We start from the raw sequence: 24,212 nt of genomic DNA, 5'->3' as shown, positions 1-24,212 counted from the left end.
ATTTATTGGCGGTTAAATGCTCAGGAGTTTCATTGAAATGCTTTATTTCTATAACTTGTGTTTCTTGCAATCTTTGCAATTCTGAAGGATGAACGAAAGAAGCAAACAGTGGGAATGGGACAAGCAAACCGAGATAAAGCAAACACGAAAAAAAGAAAAAGAGATTCTACGAACCCAAGAGAAAAAGCGCGAAAATGCCAAACAGGCATATCAGTCGTAAGTCACAATTTGATGGTATATCATAAACAATATGACGAATCGGGATTTGAATATTTTTATTTTAACAGATGGCACACAGATAAAAATAACAGGAACTCAAGCAAAATAATTGTAACTCACCACGATTGTTTTGACAAACCACCTTGGAGTCCAGCTAATCAAGTTATTCCATATCGTGGTTAAAACTATTGTTGTTACATTTCATTACACATGGTTGATTAGGTGCTGTTATTTCACATATAGCTAATTGCAAACTTGTCCGGTTTTGTATTTTGGTTAACGTAGTGTACAGTTAATGAGCATTGGCATATGGGGTGTTGGACTTCGTTGCCTCTAATTTGTGCTATAGGCCTACTTTAGGGTGCATTGCAACACTTAAAAGACTACTGTACATGTGTTGTTTTGTGTGCATGCTATGTTATTTTTTGACCGCACGCCTAGTAGCTATGTAGCCCGTTTTATCTATTTTGAATGTGTGTTGGCGGTCTGATTCAGTTTAGCATAGTCACAATTTTTACATTACCTATCGGCTATCACACTCGAATTAGGCACAATTATAAAAATTGAAAACACGAGAAGTATAGTCAAAAGTTCGGCAGCTCACTTGAAACATCATCATTTTGTTTCTTCGGTGGACACAGAAGCAATATTTTTACATGTTTTTTCTGTTAATCTATTCTTAATCGTATTTGGTATTGGTTTGTGTAACAGTCTTTATTGTTTATTATTGTAGTTTGGTTACGTATTTGTGGGTTTTCTAAGATTTGCGTCTCGCTCTCATTTGTTCATCAAAGCTTATATTTAAATCTCTGTGATTTACTGAGTGAGTATGTGTCAGTAAGACATAAACCAGAAAGGTTTTCTAATGACGGATACTATAGGCCGCGGAATTTTCACAAATCAGATGCTCAATGCAACAAGAATTTAGTCAGGTTCTTCAACAGTACAACTATTCCTTCCCACACTGGTGTCATCGGCGTATTGGCTACGAGTCTCGCAGTCTGCCCTACCTGCTCCTGATCTATAGGCTACGCTCTTATAAGGTTTCTCTCCAAATTAGTAGTGGTTTACCTTTTAGTGTTGTAATGACTCTAGTCAAATGTCTTCAATTAATTGAATCGAGTTAGTGTCCAAAATGACTCAGGTTACGTTAGCCTGTTAAAGAAAAGACAGCAAAAATGGAACTTTAGGTAACGAAATCGAATATTTAAAAAAAAATCTCTTCCAGATCAATCAGACTAATTTCTAGGCAGCCATGCGTAACGTTGTCAGTGTTGTGTTGTAATGACCTGATTAGAATCAACTTAAGTAACATTTTTTGATGACTTCACTCAATTCAAAGTCCAAAATAACTCGAATCACGTTATGATAGCCGAGTCGGCAAAAATGGGACTTCAACTGTAGATAACTTTCGAGATAGCGATTATGTTATGGTAATGATAACCAGTTTACGAAACACATAGTGTGACGTCAGGAAAGTTTTTAAGTTAAATGGATTGAGTTAACCTGAATCGAGTCTGAAAAAATGAATTGGTTACAAAATTGTTGCCTATGTTTCGACGCAGCGTATTGTTCATTTTTCGCATGTCGGCTCATTTTGTATCAATGGAAATAATTCCAGTTCGCCGTAGTTGTGGTCTCGTGGCTCAGTTCAGAAACGGTTCAAGAAATACACTAGCTGAGGTAATAAAGAAGGTATAGAATAACATAGTATAGCTGAGGGGCATAATGTTTTCCTTGATCTTCAAGGCTACCATTCGACATTTGATGAGACAAATCGATAAGTGGAAACGTGCGCAAGCAGGTGATAATAATTTATCTCTGTTTCTTTTCTATACGCTAATTAAAATTAACAAAGTTAGGATCACGTGACTGAGCCCGTATTTCTTCATTATACAGTACTATTGTAATGAAGTGGGTGTATGCTGTACCTTAACCTGTAAGGTTGATCACTTCACTACAATGTTTGTCCGTTGAATTGTTTCTTGCGCTCGATGGTAAATGAGTTTCAAAGGTCGTTGTATGCTTTTCTCAATCTTAGAATTAATTGTTCACCTTAGCGAATTATTGTCTGTTGAAGGTGACAGCAAAGTTGTCTAACTTGATGCTAAACTTCTTCAAATAGAGTTCACAATTGTTACACAAGCATCACAACTGTATATACTGATTATATTGAAGCTTCTTTGAACGAATAGATTTAGATAAAACATTGTCACAGCAACAGCATAAAGACTTCCATGTTACAGCGATTATCTTAGTAGACTGAATGCATTTTTCAACTGTGTATATTAATAATACTAATGTACACAAGATAGGCAGCCACGACATTTAGCCTATGTCACAACTCAAAACAGAAAACAGGAAGCTATCGGTATAACATTTATCTCACATTTCGTACAGCCGATTTCCGTAAACAAGTATTCTATGCGGCATTCGATTTGCAAGCTATTTTATAAAATCATCACACTATATACTGGTTCACTTTGACGATCGATCGATTTGACGTATTTGTATTCTTTGGCATGACGTGATATACGGTTTTGTCGCAATTAGATGACGTAACCACGACGAACAGCTGATCGTCTATGCAGAAATGAACAACGCAAGCGGAGGGGCTCGGCCATACGTTGGCAGAAGTAGCAGGTTACCGTACCTATTCTGGGGCCTACCCTCGACTTAAAGACTAACAGAGAAGGTTATGTTAGTCTAATTTTGTTTTGCACTTATATATCACAGAAAACAAATAACTGTGCTAATTTTCATACGAAAAACATGTTCGGATTTATACACTTAATTGCGAGCTGTTAGTTTGAAGATTTATGATGAATAGTGGAGTTGTAGTTGAACAGCTCGAACACACCACTACGTCAGAAAGCTGCAGCACGTAGTGATTTCTGGTCTATTACTTATTATGAGTCGCCAAGGTCGTGCACACTTTTCACAAGCAGAAAGTTCGATTGTTCATGCTGAATTATTCTTGTCTGATTAGTAATGAGGTACAAATTATACCTCATATATCGCGTATAATAGTTGTATTGTAACGTTTAACTTTTGCCGTTACCTGTGCGGAGCGGAAGTTAGGATGCTAACTGTTGTAGTTATAGTAATAATAAAAGATGATAGTCAAGAGAAACATTGACACAATAGGCAAATTCCTTAATAATCGATGCTGATAAGGGAGTGCAAAATTAAAAAGAAACCAGTTTTTTATCTTTAAGTAAATTAACCTTGAACTTTGGCCAACTAGGCCTATTTTTAAGAAAGCCAGGTCACATATATGTGACGCAGTAGATAAAACTCGGCATTAAATTAATTAGGCCTAAGTTGTGCAAACTGTAAACCAAAATTTTGCTTTAATGTATGGGTCTCTTGTATAGGAATTTGAGACAAGTAATTTTAGTCATTACTTAGTCCTATGCCAGATGGGCGATCGCTCCAGGCATGATAGCTGGAGTTTTTTAATTTAAACACTTTATTCTTACAGGTAATCTTCGATATTTTAACACATGTATATGATGGTTTTATGCTAAATCTTGTATGTTACAACTACCCATTTTCAGATTAATAACATGGTCTATTCTGTAGGAAATCCCTGATATAATTATAAAATTTGCATTTTTCATCTTTTAATGATTTATTTTATTGTTATGGGAATAATATGAATGGAAACACTCTTGTAGCTTTTACAAATAAACACTTTTCAAAAGTAAAATATTCCACTTTCAATCCTCTCGGTCATGAAGAGGTAATATTCCTTTTAAACATGCCCAATAAATTCAGTTTACTTACAGTCAATTGATAAAAATATAAAAAAACGCTTGTAACACTTTTTACTTCCCAAAACGACTAAATTTATTTGAAGACTTAGTGCAGTACAGCGGTAGTGTACTAGTGTTTCTTCAATTATTATTTGTAACATAATTTTAGACCTTCGTATAGATGTGCAATTATAAGAGTGTGCAAACCAATCAAGTAAACACATATGAACTCTCTTACACTTTTCGTGAATCAATGAAAAGTATTTTGATTTAGACCCTATCATCATGGTTATGGCACTTAAACATAGTCTTGAAAGTGTTTTCTGTACACAGGTTAGCCAAAATGTGTGGTAAACTAGAAACAACCTGGCTATATTTTGATCTGTATTAAAGTTTGCAAGCTAGTTATTACTGCCATTTCTTTGAGTCCAATGAAATGAATAGTACGTTAATTAGGCCTTTCTGATTACTCATTAATTACGTTCATTATACTGTTATCACGATAACACTTTTGCTTTATAATAACAAATAAGACTAAATTTCATAGTTAAATTTTTGGATAAACTTGAAGTCAATGTTCAAAAGTAGTGGAGTAAAATGCCAGCCAGCTATGACAATGTGGTTTATTGGTTTTTGAAGCTCCGGTCTGCCTTTTTTCAGCGTGTTGACATGCTGTCATTTGCTTTTGTTGCTGTGGCCTTATGAATGATGTATTTTTAAAGGATCTTGCAGAATAATGCTAAATTACTCCCATTTACACCTAAAGAATTGAATCCTTACTGTTTTTGTCATTTTTCTTTTTTATCATTTTCTGTTTTAGATAGTTTAAACTTTCATTAATGATTTCTTTAAATTGTATTCGGTAGAACTTGGAAATTCGGTATGTGGGTTGGGTTAGAAAAGAAGTTTAGTTTCATAGATGATCATGACCACATGACTACATTTCTAGGAAATCCTAAAAAAACTTTCTTTTACTTTTTAATGTTTTATAACTCCATTAAGCTTTGCTTTTGAACTTTGGTGATGGAAAACAATTCTCCTCTCGAACATATGTTTTATTTTAGCGAGGATACATCAGGTATTATGTTAAAGAGACACAGGCCAAAATACAAAGAAGATCTGGGATTATGGAAATATCTGTAGATTAGTAGAATGTCTGCCAGTGGTAAAAGTACAATCTGAGTCAACAATCCTATTTCACATGTACACAATTGACAACATCTGGCTTCAAAAAATCAATAAAGTGAGGGGTAAGTTCAAAAACAAATTGATCTTATATATGAAAGAACACACTATTCGTTGAATATTCTGGTGAAGTAGTTTTGAAAAATACTTCTTGGTTAGGTAATTATGAGCAAAAAAAAATTGCAAAATTGGCTTTAATTGTAATGTAGATCAAAGCGCTTGTGATGTTACAAGTAAGAAATATGAAGAAACACCGAAAAAAAGTGTGTGGATTTGCGCTAGAAACAATAAACTGGTAGATTGTAGAAGTTTAGTTACTTGAAAGGTAGATCTTGGGACAAAGAAGTTTGGGCACCCTTGCTATAACCCAACCACGGCAACCAGTAGGCCTACTGTTCCGATTTGACGGGTAGCCTATATGGTCCAAAAGATATTGTAACTTCACAGTTAATTACCGCTCAGGAAAAGCAACATCAGCAGCATGTTGTCAAGCAATTTGATTAATCTATGACATAACAAGAGCCTTGATCTATGTCACAATCAAGGCCAAACGCTGAGACTTTTGGGGATTTTCTTTTGCCAATACCTACCTAACCACGAACTATTTTTCAGATTTATTTTTTCAGGATGTTCTGTTAATAGCGATCTTTTAAACAAGAACAAATTGTTTTTGGACTTTCCCCTCACTTTAACTGGCAGTTAATCATGGCTACCAAAAATGACATGCTATTGACACATCTTGCAAAGCTAATGATATAATGAAATACTAAGCTATAAAGTAGGGCCCGGCCTTTTTTTAATCCAGTGGCCGATATTGAATCACTTTAAAAAAGGGTAATTTTACTCGCTTCAGTAACGGTGCTGCCGTGTCTCCAACGCTGTCCCGGTTATACACAGAGCCAAGACAGAAATAGACAACCAATCGTCAGTGAAAGTTTTGCATTTCCAGCTGTTTAACTTCCAAATTGTGTTCCTTTATGGATATGTGTTAATGGTGTAAGCTGTTTGATAAGTAATTAAAAATATTTCGAAAAAGTTAAGTGTTAAAGTTTGTATTGTTCAAAATTTTAATGTTAATAATCTCTGTTTTACTAAAAATTGATATCAGCTTCAAATATTGGTTATGACTACGTACTAAATAATAGATATCGGCCGTGAAAAAAGCGTATCGGTCAATCTCTACTATAGAGCACACTAGAACTAGATGTTATTCAAAGAAATGACTTATAATATAAATATTTAATTTTTGATCTTACTGTAATGTGGTATTGTTCCTCAGACAAGAGTTGTTTTCTTTGATGTTTTGTCCAAATGTATTACTATGATAATGACTCATGTTACATTATGAATACTGCACCACCAGCTTCACATTGGCACCATTTTTTATTTTGTTGATTGTATTGGAAAAAGATATATACATCAGTTTCTTAAAAGCCGCTACACATTACCCACTTTTGTAACCAGTTGATAATTATGTGAAAGTTTTATTTTCAAGTATTTTTATGAAGTAAAATGAAAAATGTAAATAATTAAAAAGGTTAATGACGTGATAGATATATGTTTTGTATTTAGATATGTTAGTTTAACAGTTGTGATATTTCTTGCTTAGTCATATAATGCAGTTTCGTCAGGATAATGTGGAAGACTTTTATGAGATAACAGAAGAAATTGGAAGGTAAATGTATATATTTACTGTTTACGAGACTGTTATTATTCCCATATGTATTGCCAGTATTTTTTGTGTGTAAATTAGTATTAGACCAGGGGTCGGTAACCAATGCAGTGTGCCGGAATATGAATAATGTCAAAATAATAACAACTTCACGTGCCAAACATTTTTGTGTGTTTGGTTTTGCACTGTCAACTACCTGATTTGAATAGTAAACAATGAACAGATAAGAGACAAATTTATTTTTTAAACTTTATTAGATAAGATCGAATGCAGTCAGAAGAGTCCCTTTTTAATGAAATCCCTGTCCTTGCTTTTTCTTGCTCAGCTCTGTAGTATTGGGACTATATTTGGACATTTTCAGTTAAACACATGCTTCCAAATGTTCTTCCATAAGTCGGCTGCGATGTGGACTGAGAATAAACTTCATGTGCGAAAATATTTTTTCACACAAATAAATGAGTGGATCAAAATGCAGACAGCAAAACTATTTCCATATTCTTTAGACGGCTAAATTTCACTGGCAAAGATTTGAAACATGTCAAAATGTTTGTTTTCAATCGTTTCCAGCGCATTCTGCAATTCGACGAATTTCGATGTCGACAATATGGATGCTTTGAAATCGATGAGCTGCATCTGGAAGTCTTTGATGTCCATCCATTCAAATGCAGATAAGTTCAAGTCTTCACTGCTCTCCAGCTTGATGAGAGAAGAAAACAATAAACCAAAATGTTAAAAAATTTATTGCAAAATTAAGACGTTAGATCCCTCATGTACATATCAATTTCAACTGCATTAACTTGGTCACCCACTGATAAAGACTTACGGTGTTTCAAGTGGCAAAAAGTTGCAGTTTGGATGTCCCGTGTTTTGGCTTAGCGATTTTATTCAAGAGTAGCACATGCTTGCGAGCAGTGGACATTTAGGAGAAGCACATGCTTGCGAGCAGTGGACATTTAGGAGAAGGAAAGGCAGAGAAGGCTGTTGTACAGTGACTTTACTGTTGTCTGCAATAAAAGCGTTAAACTCATGCGAATTTTTATTGTATGTTTCAGGTAGTGTATTCGATATGCCAAGACGTGTTACTGCCCAGCTGGCTTTGTTGTGATTACAAAAAAAATTCAGCAGACTGCTCAGATGGTGAATACTCTGACAGCGAGCTAGATGACCCATTTATAAACGCTGCAGAAGAAGTGGAGCTTGATTCAAGTGGGGAAGAATCAGACATTGATAGTGCTAGTGAAGACGATGACAGCGATTCACAGAATCAGTGCAGTGAATTAGGACTTCATCAGAAAAGATGGAACAGCTTGTCAAGCTTTGGCAATTTCTCATGTGAAACGACGTCGCTTGCAACAGCAAAATATACTGAGCTTCAAGTCTGGCCCAACTGCATTTGCAACGAGCGGAATCATTGAAAGCAACCCACTGTCATCTTTTCGCGTTTTTTTTGACGAGGCAATGCTCAAAAATATAAGAAAATGCACTGTATCTGAAGCCCAACGCATTTCTGGCAGAATGAACTGGGATGTGACACTTAGTGAGCTGGACAAATTTACAGGACTGGTTACTGCAAGAGGGTTATTAGGATAGGTCTGCCAGTGGAAAGTTTGTGGGATGCAGCCTGGGGGTGTAAGATGTTCTATAAAACTCTATCGAGACACTCTTGATTTACTTTGGTCGTATCAGTGCAGCAAATGAAGGACTGCAATTTTTTTGGGTTGTCCTGAAAGTAACATACAGGTGCAGATATATTTATATATATATGCTGATATAAACATTTCATACTGATTGGTCCAGTTGACACGATCCAAACATTACAACCATTACTACCCAGTATGCTACTTTATTAACGGTTTCAGAAAACTGACTTTCGTCATATTGGTGGTTGGTTGATTTAACCACTTTAATCTAGATTGCAAAAAAATCTTTATAGAGAATACCAGTAAGGAATTACTAAAGTGGAATTTACCTCACCAGAAAATACAAAAAAGAAATTTGACAAATTTAAAATTAACAAAATAGAAACGTTTGTTCAAGTTGTGTATTTCCTAATATTTTTTATTGTAAGGTTTTCTTTTCTGGCATTTTTAGAGTACTGGTACTGCATAAATTGGTCATATTGACAGTGATACACCTCAAGTTTTTATCAATATGTATTTGTGTTTATAGTGGGCAATTTGCTATTGTGAGAAAATGTGTCGAGAAATCATCTCATAAGCTATTTGCAGCAAAGTTCATAAAGAAAAAGCGAGCCAGAGCAAGTCGAAGAGGTGTAAGTGATTAATTTAAAACAAAACTGGCCATATATTGTATATTGTAAAATTTCAGGTGTAAGTCACCCCTTTTTTGCATGAAAAATTGTTGGAGAATTATTTTCTTTCAAACTAAAACATTTCCATGTAGATGCCAAACGTAATCAACATTAATAACGTACACCTATTCTTTGTGCAAGCATAAACCATGCAAAATAGGCTTCAGTATTGATTGCACAAAATCGTTTTACTTGATGGTAGACTTTTTAAACTTATTTTTTTGTCGGAAGAGTTGTTATAATAACACTGGGCTCATAATAGTGCAAGTGATGTTGTAATGTGCTTGGGTGAGACAATAACGACGCTTGTCTAATCTTGTGTCTAATAGAACTTAAACTAAAACAAGTGCAGTAGTTCAAGTGATGCAAGACTTTGGACAATTCAAGGATAATGATTATGATGCCATTCCATATGCTGCATAAAAAATAAGGATAAAGTTACGCTGTAGACACTACTTTGTGCTTGCGATGTATGACATCATTTCTTAGAAATGTTCTGTAAATCCTTGAGAATCGAGATACTGTTTTGATTTTTATTGCAATTAGTCTGGGTAAATTGGTCAGCTCGGTGGTGTAGAGGTTAGAGTGATAGGCTCGTAAAAATGCGGCAAGGCATAAACAATCCTTTTTTGTACAGTGGTCCTAGTAAACAGTTCCAAATTTGAGCAATATAATATAAAAAATACTCAAGAAAATTGTCCGTCACATCCATCCATCCACATGTCCATCCCATCGCAACTTACTCTAAGACAGTGTTTCTCAACCTTTTTAGCCCACGGACTATCTTCCCATTAGCATAAATATTACTCAGGTAATAGGAATAAAAAATAAGTTAGTTCAACACTAAAACAGTAAGATAAAAAAGCAGAAGCGGTTTGTTTATTGGGCACATATGCACTATAAATCTCAGTGAGAACCTTGAAAATTACGACCTTTGCTCAACCTATCGTAGTGAGAACCTTGTCCCTGAACTTGTTTCACAAATTTGTCGAAATCAGGAATTATGGTCGTCAACGCACATCTGATATCATCTTCCGGTTGAACTTGGTTCCGGTACTTGGTTTTAACCAAGTACCTCCGACAGAACATTCACCCAAAATTGAGTCAGAGAAACAATTTTGAACTTGTCTCTCAACATCTGTAAACTTTGCAGTTCAATCAACTGTTCAGCGAAGCAATTTACAGTGAGACCTCGTTAATCCGGACCACTTCGTTTCGTCAAAAAATGTCGGTTTAGCGGGGTATCCGGATTATCGAAAAGTAAAAAATCAATCAATCTTGCAAATGCAGTACCATGTTCAAAACGCAGTATGCACCTTACTCCAATTCTAAGTACCGAGTTTCTGGCTGGACAGCAACTAAAATAAAATTATATTTTTTTGTGTGATCCGACCCAGTGTCGAACCCCAGAACCACAGTATTAAAGACGAATGCTCTAAGCCAGAAGTGACGAACATGCGGCCGCAAATCGGTTTGACAACCGCTCTTGCATGGCGAAGCATTCCGGCGGCACCAGCAGTCTTGAACTTTCTTTGACCTGTTTCTAATCTTTGTGCAATGCGATATCAAAAGCTGATAGCACGATTGAGTTGCAGCAGTATGTCTTCAATAGATTGCCGCACTCAACCGATGTACTGTACGTATTTTTTTGCGACCGCGGAAGCGTTGTTTGTTACTGTTGATGAACAATTTATTTTTTCATTTCTAAAATACTGTACAGTATTTCATAGTATGACTAAAAAGCTGTGCGGCTTACTCAGCTGTAACTGACAAAGTGGCTTGCCACAACGAATAGGTCCGTCACCCCTGCTCTAATCACTAAGTTATCTCCGCGATCTTAATCCATTTTTATTTATCAAAATGCATCAATATCGCAAGATGGCAAGAACAGAAACTTAATGTGAAATCAAAAAAAAACAATTTATTACTTAAAAAAGTCTGTTATCTCACGTTGCACGAGTGATTCTTTACTGAAAGATTTTATGTTCCTTTTCATAGCCCACGCACTATCAAGATAATTTGTGACTTTCGGCAATGAAGAGTGTTGCTCAAAGTAATAAATCAAAGTAGAAATTGCAGATATGGCCTCATTTGTTGTCACTGCACGGGGTGGACTTTCTGTCTCATCATGGTCACTTTCGGATTCACTGTCGCGTTGAGTGGGTGGGTTAACAATTTCAACAATGGCCTCATCCTAAGATAAAACTTCGCCAGTACAAATCCCAGTATCAACGTCTAGCCAGTCGCAAACAGACATGAGATGTTCACTAGAGATTGTATGGAATCCTTGCATGTCTCTTTGGATTTCTTCAACCACTTCTGCCTCTGTCCCACATGCCGCCGATGTAATCTCAGCAGAAGAGGCCCTGGGAATGATGCCTGTATGCTCCCAACAGTTTTGAATTGTTTCCATCTTAACATAATTCCACGCCTCTCTGATCAAGTGCAGTGCTTCCCGAAGATTAATGGCCATTGGCTGATCATTTTCTATGGACTGCAAGAAATGTTTGGTCAATCCTTTTCGATAGTAAAGCTTGAAATTTCGAATTATCCCAGCATCATTTGGTTGAAGATGAGCCGTTGTATTTGGTGGTAAGAAATGCACCTGAACATTTTCTAAATCTTCTGGAACTTTGTGACTGGCAGCATTGTCAAGAAGAAGCAGAACTTTACGTTTTTGCTGTATCATACTTCGGTCAAAATCTTTAAGCCAATCTGTAAATACCACACTTGTCATCCAAGCTTTACTGTTGTGTCTATATGTGACATACACGTTTGGATCAAAATCCTTTCCGAAAAAGCGGGGCCTTTTTGCTCTTGCAATTAACAAAGGCTTTAGCTTATCTGATCCAGTTGCATTTGAACAAAGACTCACCGTTATCCGCTCTTTATTTTTCTTCTTCCCTTTTACTGGACCTGTAGCCAGTGTTGCATCCGGCTCCAAGCGATAAAACAACACTGTCTCGTCCATATTATAGACCAGGGGTGGGCAAATTTGTTCAATGAAAGAGTCACTTGCGGAAAAATATAAACACCAGCGAGCCGCAAAATCAGTAATGATTGTCAATTTGGTTATTATACTATTAGTAGTCATTTTGGGATATTACTTTTTAACTAAAAGACCCATAAAAACATGTTGGTGAGGTGCATTTTGACAACCTTTGCCATAGAGTATAGAATCTATACCTGAAAACAATGTCGGAATCGATGTCTAGTGTTACGTCATAAACGAAATGCTGGCCTAAATAAAGAAAAACTACACAGAAACTTTCATAAACGGTACTCTTGGTAGCCTTTACATTTTTTGGAATTTTACGATTCGACTAGAAGAGCCACAAAAAACATGTCGGAGAGCCGCATGCGGCTCACGAGCCGCAGTTTGCCCACGTCTCTTATAGACGTTTTGTAAAGCATAGTTAGCAATGATTTGTTGTAAATTTTCCCTACCGTTTGAAACTTCAACAACATCAGCTGCAGCAGATTCTCCGTGCACTTTTTGCAATGCTGTTCCGTGTCGTTTCTTAAAACGATTTAACCAGCCATTTGAATAAGCAAAATCTTTAACACCGAGTTGCTCTCCAAAAGTTTTGGCTTTTTCTTTTAGCATGTCGCATGTAACCGGCAGATTTCGTGAACGGACATCTGTAAACCACAGAAAAATAGCGGATGCTAACTCTGGTTCCTTGCAGGACCTAGCTCTTGTAAGGCTTTTACGCTTGATGTCATCTGATGATAGCCATTTTCCCTTTTGTTTAAGAATGTCGGAAATTGTTGACCTTCCTACATTTATTCCCCATTTTAAGTTGAAATGCTGTCTAATCTCATTTTGCGTTGCCTTTTTATGATCCCGCTGGTATTGGCAGATCTGCTGCTTCTTTTCAGTTGATATTTCAATTCTTGTACGTTTAGATGGTGGCTCTGATGAAGGCATACTGAATAGCACACCTGAATTTTTTTACAAAGTGCAATGCTGTACAGTACTGTACTTTTTAATCAATAAAGACCGCAACGTTATTATGCGTAGATAATCGGCTATTGTTTCGTCAACTAACTACATACTGTATTAGGACAATCGTGAATCATTTTCGCTTAACTGTTAATAATCCAGTTTATCGGATTCTATTGCTATTGATTTAGCACATTTGTTCCAAAACTTTTGTGTCGGAGTCGGACAGCGGGGTTTCCGGATTAAAGGGGTAAAATGCATAGGAAGAAATCCGTTCCCGGCAGTTTTTTGTCGGATAGCGGGGATTCCGGTTCATCGGGGTCCGGATTAACGAGGTCTCACTGTATTTCTAAATTAACCTCTAACGCTGACACCTCAAGTACTTCGTACCCAGTTAAACATCTTCTTATAATTGTGGGAAGGAATATATCGATCCAGCTCTAAAACAAATGTTTTGAGGTGCTCAAGAAAGATTCGATGAATACCGCGCATATCAATATTTTTCTCCTCAACAAATAAGTTCAACGCTGGAAAAGCAGCCATCTTCCCATTTTCCATTCGATGTATCCACAATTATATTTTACCTTTGAACGCATCAATGCTTTATGTTACATCTAAAATATTTTTGTCTTTTCCCTGCATAGAGCTATTCACTTGGTTCACATGGCTGAAAAAAAAACAACTAAGCAAAGCAATTTGGCAGTCCATTTGTCATCGCTAAAGCGATCAACAAATTCATGTTTCTGTTCTTTGAAAAAGGTACTGATTTCATCTCGTTGGTTGGCCACTCTCTCCAGCACCTTTCCCGCGATAATCAACGAACGTTTGAATGGAACAGAAGCCAATTGTGTTCTGCCCCCATTTCTTCACATAATACACGAAATATACGAGTGTGCAAGGGACGAGATTTAATAAAATTAACCGCAGAAACAAGTTATTTGAAAACTATAGCAACGTCTTCTTGTATCTCTTTTGCTGCCAGATTTTCTCGATGGAGAAGACAATGAACAACAGAAATGTTTTTGTTTTCCTTTTTCAAGAAACTCATAAAACCCTTTTTACTTCCCATCATAAACGGAGTGCCATCAGCGCAAAGAGACACACAGTCAGACCACTCAAGCTGATGTTCTTTAAAGAACGAATCCACTTAAATATTTGCTCTCCAGTGGTATTTTTGGCAAGTGCACGGCATAACAAAAACTGCTCCTCGTAGTAATTTTCGTCAACGTATCGCACAAACACCATGAGCTGTGCATCATTCCCAATATCTATTGTCTCACCCAATTGCAAACTAAATTTTTTACTCTGCTTTACAGAAATAATAGTTTGTTGCGGAACATCTTCTGAAAGTTCTTGGATACGCGTTGTTTGACAAACGAACCATAGCTAACTTATTAGCAACAGCATCACCACACATTTTCCTGGTCATTTCTACAACTACTGGTTTAATCAAGTTCTCTCCCGCTGTATGAGGCGCTTTTTCTCGAGCAATTCTCCAAGCAACAGAGAAAGAAGCACGCACTGCTTTGCTGTGAGGGTAAACTACTCCTCCCCAAGCAGCTGGGTGATCAAAGAGACTTCTCTTTACCTGATATTCTTTTTCTTTAAACACATCAAGAGGTCTGTTGACGAATTTTTCATGGTTTGCTTCTGGGTGTCGATGACGTTTTGCTTCCTTCAAAGAGCTGTGCTAAGACTTTTAAGAACAACACACACTGTGGCCTAACTTCACCATTTACCTCGACCGAAGTAAATCCAAGCGTCAAGTAATCATCTTTATATGCAAACACCTGCTTTCGTTTTGCCATGACTAGATATTAAATTAAGTTGTGAAATATTTTAACTTTTTGCCACAAACAATGCCTAATCTGGCTTCTGCACAGACATTTACGAGCATAACCTTCTCCCGCAGGCGAAATCGCATTGCGAGAGAAGGAAAGAAACAAAAAAGGCGCTGACGCTTGGGAACTCCACTTTTAAAAAAGAGGGTAATTCGCGCACCCGGAGTTGGAAGAAGGAGAAGAGAACAAAAGAATTAAGAAATTGGATTGCCACCAGCGTTAAAAAGAGAAATAAGCAAGGCTGTTAATTAGACTATTCTAAATAACCAACAAATGGATTGTAATTACCAAAATTATCCAACACACCAAGGTATCTCTTGCGACCCTTACTTTTTGAGGCGAAAAGCCGTCGCGAAAATTATGACCTATGCCTAATTATATAAGGTAAATTAATGGGCTTGCGGACTCACAAAAACCTTACGTGGACTCGGGGTTGAGAAACACTGCTCTAAGACAATCAAGACTCCAGCATTAAGGCATCATCTTCGAGTTTAATTTGTAGAAATAATATTCTCAGTCTGAGGATAAAGATTCTGATACCATCATTCCAATGCCTGCAATTCATGCCACTAGATATTCCGTTCCTTATTGATTAACACCATTTAATATACTAAGGCCATTTGTTGTTTTACGTCATTTTGTGGTTGAGATGTCAGTTATTTTAACACAAAAATTTACAGAATATTCTTTTGTTTTTGCTTTCCTGTTCATCTCTTACATGAGTAATTTTGTACTTTGTTCTTTGCAAAGTTGTAATTGCGACAATAACTAGAAAGGCACTCAGAGATCGCATGTCTTTGCCAAGGCAGCTAGATAAAGTAGCACTGTTTCATTACATTCTGCTGCTGTATGGTGCATTCTGTGATTCTTTTTAATATCTGCTTTGTAGCCTACCTATAACCCAATAATTCAAAATATTATTGACAACCAAGTCTCTGAACCAAGTTTATGCAAAATTCTTTACTTTCAACATGCTCATCCCTGACAACAGGTTGTTTGGCTTTAGTTTATTAAATTATAATTATGAGTAAAGTCACTTCTTAATATTCAATAGTTATTCGGTCGATTTATATTCACAGGCAGTTGTTAGCAACAACAACACAAATTAGTTACTAAAAATCTATATGAAATTTCCTTGCAATAAAGTTTTTTGTTAATTAAATTTACTTGAATCAGATTTAACATTATGTTTTTCATTTAAAGTTAGCTATTAATTTCAAGCGATTTGTATGAAAAATACCATTTTGCAACAGCATTTGCAAGGTCACATTGTGATGCCATTTGGTTTGGTGAGTACCCTAAATATGACATCCTTAACTCAATACACTTGCAATGATTTGCATACCACCAAATAGACAAGTGATAAGTTTAATATAGTTCGTGATAAAAATCTTTTAATTGTCCCAGTTCACCAAACCTAACCTTAAATAATCTGAAAATGTGCAAATAATTTCATGCGACATGTGTGTTTCTGTCACACTTCTGCCTATGCTTTTTTCTTTTGTCGCGTAGGATTTATTAAACAGAGAAGTTTAACCATATGGGTCTGGGATGTTTTTTTACCCATAAGTGACCCTCGATAGTGCGTTTGCCTAAACCAACCTTGTATCAATTCTTCCTTGTATTATAGTTGAGCTATCATGAGAATTTGAACAAAATTATGTAATAAGTTTTCGTGTGCACATGTTGCTAACAAGTAAACAAATGCCCATAATAATATAACCTTCTTTGGCAGAGATAAAACCAGGTGATTGCTTTACTAATTTAATGCAGGTTGATGTGATATCTAGATTTTCGAAAATACTAGTAGTCAGTACTGATAATAATATTTTATTTCCAGGCAGTTAAAATGTAGCATTATATTGATTAAGAATTATAACGTTTATGTATGAAATTCACTAGATTGTATCACAACCTTTGACTATGACTCATTTATAAGTTATACCCTGAGTTTGATGCCATAAAGTTTGTTTAAAAATGTGACTTAAACACAGGATTTTACGGTAATGCCTGCTTAAATTATTTACATTATAATATCATCTATTTTATTGTTTCTAAGAATTAAATGCAAGTTTTGAGTAGGAATACTGTTTGTTTAATTATAATGTTTGTAGCCTACATGTTATGTTGTTTTATCGGTTAGTATCCAAATCTATTTGTAGTGTGTTTTTCAATTTCAGGTTACTAAGGAAGACATTCAGCGTGAAGTCAAAATTTTAACAAGCATAACCCATGACAATATCATATCTTTACATGAAGTATTTGAAAACAATGCTGAAGTTGTTCTTATGCTGGAGATGTAAGTTTTTTGTTAGAAATTACAAACAAAGGTCACTTTCACTTACTGGTAAACTTTGTATAAACCGTTTTGTTAAATACTATTGCTGTAAGGGACAACAGCTAACAGGTTTGATTAGTATATGACCCGAAGTGCTCTGGTTTTTCATTTAACTCAAGTACTGGAATAATGCATTTTAAATGTTATACCTTAGTATATATATTGTAATAATGAATTGAATGACACAAATTTATGTTTAGTGTTTTTAGTCAATAGTTTTGCGTTTGGTGTGTGTGTTTTGGTATGATTGAGCTTAGAGAGTAATGTTTTCTCTGATTTTGTATTGGTCGATACTCGATACAATGTTGTTAAATCCATTAGATTGTGATTGTATTTTACTTATTTTCAGCATTCTGCGATTTCAGTGATTTTTCAACCAGAAAAAAATCCAATAAGATTATTAATTGTGACCCAAAAGATTGCCAAAATATTGCAGTCTACTGACCTCACATTTACGAGAAAAACATTTTCTAAATCTTTTGCGTTACTAACTGATGAATTAGCGGGAGAGAGAAACATTGCATATTAATAAACCAAGCTTTAGGATTATACCAAGATATACTGTAAGAAGAGATAAGGGAGGCAGAATTGGCCCTGATGAATTTGAAAGAAGATTGTTTAAAAAAATATAGCTATCTGCACAAGATATTGAGATACAAACAGTGAAGCAGTGACAGGCTTTGCTTCATCATGGACGCAATACAATATGCCAATAACATAGTTTTATTTAGCATGCTATGCACACAAGGTATCTTAGTCTTTTTTGTCGAAAAATGTCAGTTTAGCAAGGTATCCAGATAATCAAAAGAAAGTCAGAGTGAAATGTATTCATGAATTCATGTAAGGCAGCATTCATTTAGCAAAACACGAGATAAAGAAACAAAAAAGGTACTCTATTGAATATCCAGCTGTATCCAAAATGAATATTTCAAGTAAAGGAAGTTGGAAAATTGATTAATGACAATGCCAATAATAAACATTAATGTGTGGTAATGAAAAATTGACATAAAAATATGTGTATAACATTTGTTTTAATCTTGATCAGCAGATATTTATTCTATTGATCTGGCATGTCCGTTTCTAAATTACCGGTTGAAGTCGAACAGGGTTTCCAGGATAAAAGGCATTGTAAGAAATGTCCGTTCCTAGCAGTTAAATGTCGAATAGCAGGGATTCGGTTTGGGGTTCAAATAAACGAGGTCTGGCTGTATCTATAAATCTCTATGTACAATATCCAAAGCGATGTGAATTCTTTTTTATTTGTACAACACATTATCTGTTTTGCAAACAATATATTACGTTTATCATACTGCACTTGCTGTAAGACTGTTAATGGGTAGCAAGTGAGGCAATTACCATTTGTGTTCTACCAGGCCGAAATTACCAGATATCCAGGTTTTGATTATTCTTGTGTTAACTTTGAGACCTGGGTGCTCTTTGAACAAAAGTATATTTTCTCATTTATGCTCACCTTTCTGTTTTATTAGTATGTTATAATAAAATATAAGATAAGTAAGAATTAAGATAACAAAATAAGTTCCAAATTGGTGAATTACAATACATTTCAACTCAAAAGGTGTTTCTGCTACCAATGGTAATTTCAGCAAGAAAGAGATAAAACAATAAAATACTTTTTAACTTTGTAAAGCTTCAAACAAGCGTTTATCACAATGATATTGACTTATATAACTAGTAACTAAGAAGTAACAAGTACAAAACACTCAAAATCGAATCAGTGACTAACTTAAGTTGCACGTTTCCATGACTTGATTTCTTACTCCAATCACATTTTGCCAGTGGTGACAGCAAAAAATAGTGCTTCAGTTAACAAAAAATGGATATTTTTGTAAAACATTACACTTTTCTCAAAGAAAGTGTCAACAAGACCCTTTTGAAACAGCCATAGGTCCTAATGATATAATCAATTTTGTACAACCTTAATGTGACAGCAGAAAGTTTTTAAAGCTGAAAGTATTGGATTGACTTGATTCGGGTCATAATTTAAATTGACTCAGGTCACAACTTATATTTAGTCGACTGGATTTGAGTCTGAACCAATGACTTGGTTACAACCCTGATTCCAGTGTATATCAGCATTGTTCTTATGCTTTGTGTACTAGCATTTACAAATTGGCTATTAAATGCATGGTACATGTTCTTAGGGTAGCTGGGGGTGAATTGTTTGATTTCTTGTCTGAAAAAGATTACCTCTCTGAAGCAGAAACAATAGACTTTATAACACAAATTCTTTCTGGAATGGATTATCTACATGACAGAAACATTGCTCATTTTGATTTAAAGGTACTATAAACTTGGTTTTTGTCAAAAAATTGTAATGCAGTTATTCCGTAGTGCTGGCATTTGTTGCTTGAACGTTTTAGCCTGAAAACATAATGTTGCTGGGTAAAGAGGAAGCGCGACATCGCTTGAAGTTGATTGATTTTGGACTTGCTCAAAAAATTGAGCCCGGCAAAGAATATAAGAATATGCATGGCACTCCAGAATTTGTAGGTATGTTCATTGTTTGCCTCAATAACGTATTGTGCTTATACATGTATTTGCATGCATGTATATGTTATTTGTTTTTACTTTTCTTAGCTCCTGAAATAATTGCATACGAACCCATTGGATTGCCTGCAGACTGTTGGAGCATTGGAGTTATTACATATATTTTGTGAGTTAGTGATTGCTGTAGTTTAGTATGTTGACTTTAAGCAATGCAAAATGCAACACAATGAACCTTTACATTTTTTTAGACTTAGTGGATGTTCTCCATTCCTTGGAGATGATAAAGCAGAAACTTTTGAAAATATTACCAGGGTTGATTACAATTTTGATGAAGAATACTTTAATAAAACCAGTGGCCTTGCAAAAGATTTTATTCGTCAGCTTTTAGTGAGGGATCAAAGGTATTTCAAATTTCAACAAACGGCATATATGATACTTACTTTTTTACCAGTTGTAAATTTATTGACATAGAAATGAATTTATCTTGGCATGTCTCCCTATATTGTTTAAAATGCATTTAATTTTAGGAAACGTCTGACAGTCAAGGACAGCCTAAGCCATGCTTGGATTAAGGTAACTATATTGTCAACATAGCCGCTTACAAGAAATAAGTTTATACTAAAATGTGTGTTTATCTACATATGCAAACGTTATCGTATTTCTAGTAGATATGCAGTAATATACACCAACTGTTATCCAATAATATATGGTGGACCATGCTATTTAAAATGTGTATAATATCAGTATATCACACTCATATTATATAGTTGTAATAGTCGAATCTTGTGCTGAAAACTTCTATGATGTTTCATGCTCAGCCTATTCTTCTTTCTGTCCTTTTTGAATTCTTTTCATGTATCAATTTTCTGAGGTATAGCTTTCTTATTTCTTTACTCTCTCCATTTTCTATTTACTCTGCAGGGAGCTGCTAATTATATTCCTGCATGGAATACACATGAACCTATTTATAAACCCACTGTTGAACCAAAACGGTTGTCCGCAGGCATTGTATGTAATGAAAGCAGTACAGATGATGACGTAGGCTCTGTATCACCATTTTCTGAGAAACCGGCACATGGCTTGAAGAGTGTTACAATGGAAAATGATAATCGAGAGTTGCAAATGGCTGAAAATACACAACTGTCTCAAGGAATACCCATACCTGTGATGCATGTTGACTCGAGCCCCGACTCATCCCGTTCATCGACTGAAGAGCATTGGACCCCCTGGTCATTGTTAGAAAATACATACGACAAAAAATCTCACATGGTTTCGTCACTTACAAAGTCTCAGGATTTGTTACAGCAATTGCGACACGAGCGGGGGGAGTTGGAAAAGGATTTACGTGTATTTTCAGAAAGTGTTCAGCTTATGTCGGAGGAGTCGGTGACAAGCCTTCGTCAGCGTATGGCAATGAAGATAGCGGATATGGAAATGAGTTTTAATAGTTTTGCCGATGACCGTTCAAGGAAAAGACGCCAACTAAAAGCTTGTCTTGGAAATGGTGGGTAGGCCTATAACGTTTTGCAACGATTATGTAAACACTATATTAGAATTTTACGTTTTACTTTTAGGTCAACTTGAGTTGCTGCAAAGACGTTTTCAGCAAACCAAGGCTAGGTTTCATAATTTAGCTGAAAATGATTCGTTATTTTAAGAAGATGGCTGCCCGCTATGCTTTAAATTGCTGTGTGTACTGTGTAGTGTATATCCAATGCATTTTGAATATTATTTGCACAAGCCGATATTTTGCTTGTGAAATAACCCCAAGTTTGATAACGTACTGATATAAGCAATTAGTGTTCAGTAAATATAGCTACACAATGGCCTAAGCGGATACGATAATTAATAGGGAATAGACCAATAAATAGCAGTATAAAATTAAACACTCAGTTATACTGATACTGTTTATATGTGTAACATTATTTTCTGTATATATTTTGTTGCATGCGGAAATTGAATGCCACTGATCTTGTTAGCAAGCTTAATTGATTTTTGCAATTGTTAATAAAACATAAGTGAAATAAGCACAAGCATTTTTAAAATCTCCTTGAGGTCTAAGCCTTGCTAGATGTAATATTGTTCATCACATAGGTTCAACAGTCAAAATTTGTGTTCATTCCTAACCTCTTAACTAACAAAATTTAAGCGTGCACGTCCTACACGTGCTTGAGAAACTGAAAATGCAGGCGAAATATATTTTCCTTCAAGTTAAGACTTAAGAACTGCGTTATTTTTGCGTTACTGCGTGTAGAAATACAAAAATTGTGTTGAACAGTGCTTCTGTGCTTCTTGGATTGGGGCTTTACGACGCCATAATGCTCAAAAACAAACGAACTGTGAAATCTCCTGCAGCTATAACAGAAATGGAAACACTGATTACAGTCTTTGTCAATTTTCGCATTTTTTCAGTGTCCTCGCCCATTCTTATTATGTTACTCTACTTGCATTTTATTCTTACAAGATAAATTCGATACAGTATCTTTAAAATTGTACATGGCCCTATATTCGAAAAGCAAAGTGTAACGTAAAAGAAGTTTTTTCCTTCAAAATGGGAATTCAATCATTCGTTTTTTTGGCTTATACGCTCAAATTTCTGAAAGAATAGTCCCAACTATACCGGGTGTATACGCTTACGGTTGTGACTTCATTGTCTTTGCTCTGCCGTCTCTCCGTGAAATAAGAGGACATAATTCATGGCGATAAACAGCTGTAACATCTTCGCTGTCGAAAAATAAAAAGCATGCTGATTAATTATATGTCAACATGAAATTTATGAAGAAAAAAGTTGTTGATACATGTCAGTCAAAGTCATGCTCAAGTTGATTGGCAGTCCGAAGCGGCGCAGCTCAGAAACGATGTTGCATAAATTCCACGTATGTATTTTCATTCGCTGGAGAGTTGGGTTACTGTCTTAATCTGTAGCCTACCAGACCACCGAAGAAATCGGAAAGCATCAGACCACGAAATTCATTATGAACTTGGTGGAAGAGCGCCTCGTTGTCCATAGTGAATACGACAAAGTGAGAACGATATCCGGTTTGTACGCCGGCCAAACTACTCTCCAGATCCTGGCCTTGCACGAAAGCATCATTCAGGTAAGCGCCCTGAAGCTAGGTACCAAACCAAGACAAGTGTTCATTGCATGGGAAGTCTAGGGTGCGGAATCGCTTACACACTCTAGGATGAAAGTGGTAGCAGCGAGGACATTGGCACTAATCAGGATGGTGAGTGACAATTTATCTTTTCGACTAAGTTAGTTCCAAATTCTGGAATGGAGGGAATGATCGAGTTTCTTTGTGGTAAAAACACATGGGTTTTCACCTCACGGAATCAGGGTTTCAGTGGCCAGAGACAAAGGTAGTATTTGCTCCCCACTTGTCAGGATAAACGAGAAAGACGAACACCGAAGCAGCGAACTATAATGGAATTTGCTTAATTCTCGCGTCTGACCATCCCGTCCAAAATGTGACAAGCGCCAATTCGGTTTTTTCGTCACAAATATTACTCCACATGAAATTTATTCTATAATATCATATATACAATATTTATACATACAATTGAAGAACTCTGTCCTATCAGGATATCATAACTTAATTTGCCTGTTTAATTACCTAGCTGACTCTATTGTTGCGTATGGTTAGAATACTCTTAACCTTTTATCAGCCGAAAGGTTTTAGAATTACAACAGAAATAGCTTACAAGAAAAGGTGTTTATTATACACTTTCTCATCGTTACGAATAACCAAGAACACAAGTAATACTACTGTTGCAATCACCATGGCTAGCGTAAACAACTCATCTGTTGATTTCGATGCTTCACTCGGCTAACTCTGCGCGCTGGTAGAAGTGCGAGTTGAAACGTGAAAGCGATGGAATTTAAAATGTTCGACAAGAAAAACGCAGCATTTCGTAACAGGTGCAGCAAGGAAAACAATGTGAGATACATATAGCTAAAGCTGACACATTGAGATATAGATAAATAATAATCAGCGTTAAAGTTAAGAAGTTAAGAAGTTATTTATGGTGTATTGTTTGAAACGCTGTAGGTATAGAACGATTGTGTAACGCCTTATACAAAGAGTTTTGATACCATGTAACCCACCTGTGTTTTCTTAGATCATATAGTAGCCGATAAGTACACAACAAAATGCGATAAACGTAGAGGAATAAAGATGTGAAAACGCCAATGTTCCCCAAAATTGTGTTTTTCGAATGGGCATGGCCCAATAATGCCCTTCTTATTACACTTGAGCGAGCAGCCAAACGGTCTTATCTTGACAGTTTTATTGTAAAGAATTCTGATCTAGTTTGGCGCCCTCATTTTGCTACGCCCGGAAACGGATGTCCCTAGTTGGCCCCCTCAGACTATGCTCTCTCCAATCCGATACTCAGGTTTTAACTGGGGACTCATGTGGCACTAGATGCCATGTT

At 35.9% G+C, this 24,212-nt stretch overlaps 1 protein-coding gene across 5 annotated transcripts in view; it reads left to right on the top strand.

The window, feature by feature from the left end:
• Positions 1-21,805, top strand: part of LOC143458860 (death-associated protein kinase 2-like) — a 44,643-nt gene extending 22,838 nt beyond the window's left edge. Inside the window, exons 1-11 of one of the 5 annotated variants that reach the window (XM_076955754.1) lie at positions 1,895-2,023; positions 2,773-6,837; positions 9,004-9,106; positions 17,113-17,231; positions 19,433-19,571; positions 19,652-19,781; positions 19,869-19,944; positions 20,027-20,179; positions 20,306-20,351; positions 20,700-21,282; positions 21,353-21,805. In XM_076955754.1, coding sequence (XP_076811869.1) covers positions 6,779-6,837; positions 9,004-9,106; positions 17,113-17,231; positions 19,433-19,571; positions 19,652-19,781; positions 19,869-19,944; positions 20,027-20,179; positions 20,306-20,351; positions 20,700-21,282; positions 21,353-21,435 — 1,491 coding nt within the window. In that variant the 5' untranslated portion in view covers positions 1,895-2,023; positions 2,773-6,778 and the 3' untranslated portion in view covers positions 21,436-21,805. Of the gene's footprint in view, positions 1-87; positions 217-287; positions 2,024-2,772; positions 6,838-9,003; positions 9,107-15,191; positions 16,936-17,112; positions 17,232-19,432; positions 19,572-19,651; positions 19,782-19,868; positions 19,945-20,026; positions 20,180-20,305; positions 20,352-20,699; positions 21,283-21,352 lie in introns of those variants that run through there. The other 4 variants (XM_076955762.1, XR_013117717.1, XR_013117716.1 and 1 more) reach the window with 4 other exon arrangements.
• Positions 21,806-24,212: the final 2,407 nt, after the last annotated feature.

Source organism: Clavelina lepadiformis, chromosome 1 (genome assembly GCF_947623445.1).
Source record: "Clavelina lepadiformis chromosome 1, kaClaLepa1.1, whole genome shotgun sequence".
NCBI classification, from domain to species: Eukaryota; Metazoa; Chordata; class Ascidiacea; order Aplousobranchia; family Clavelinidae; genus Clavelina; species Clavelina lepadiformis.
The sequence above is the reverse complement of the archived record's forward strand: the minus strand, read 5'-3'. Positions and strand labels throughout refer to the sequence as shown.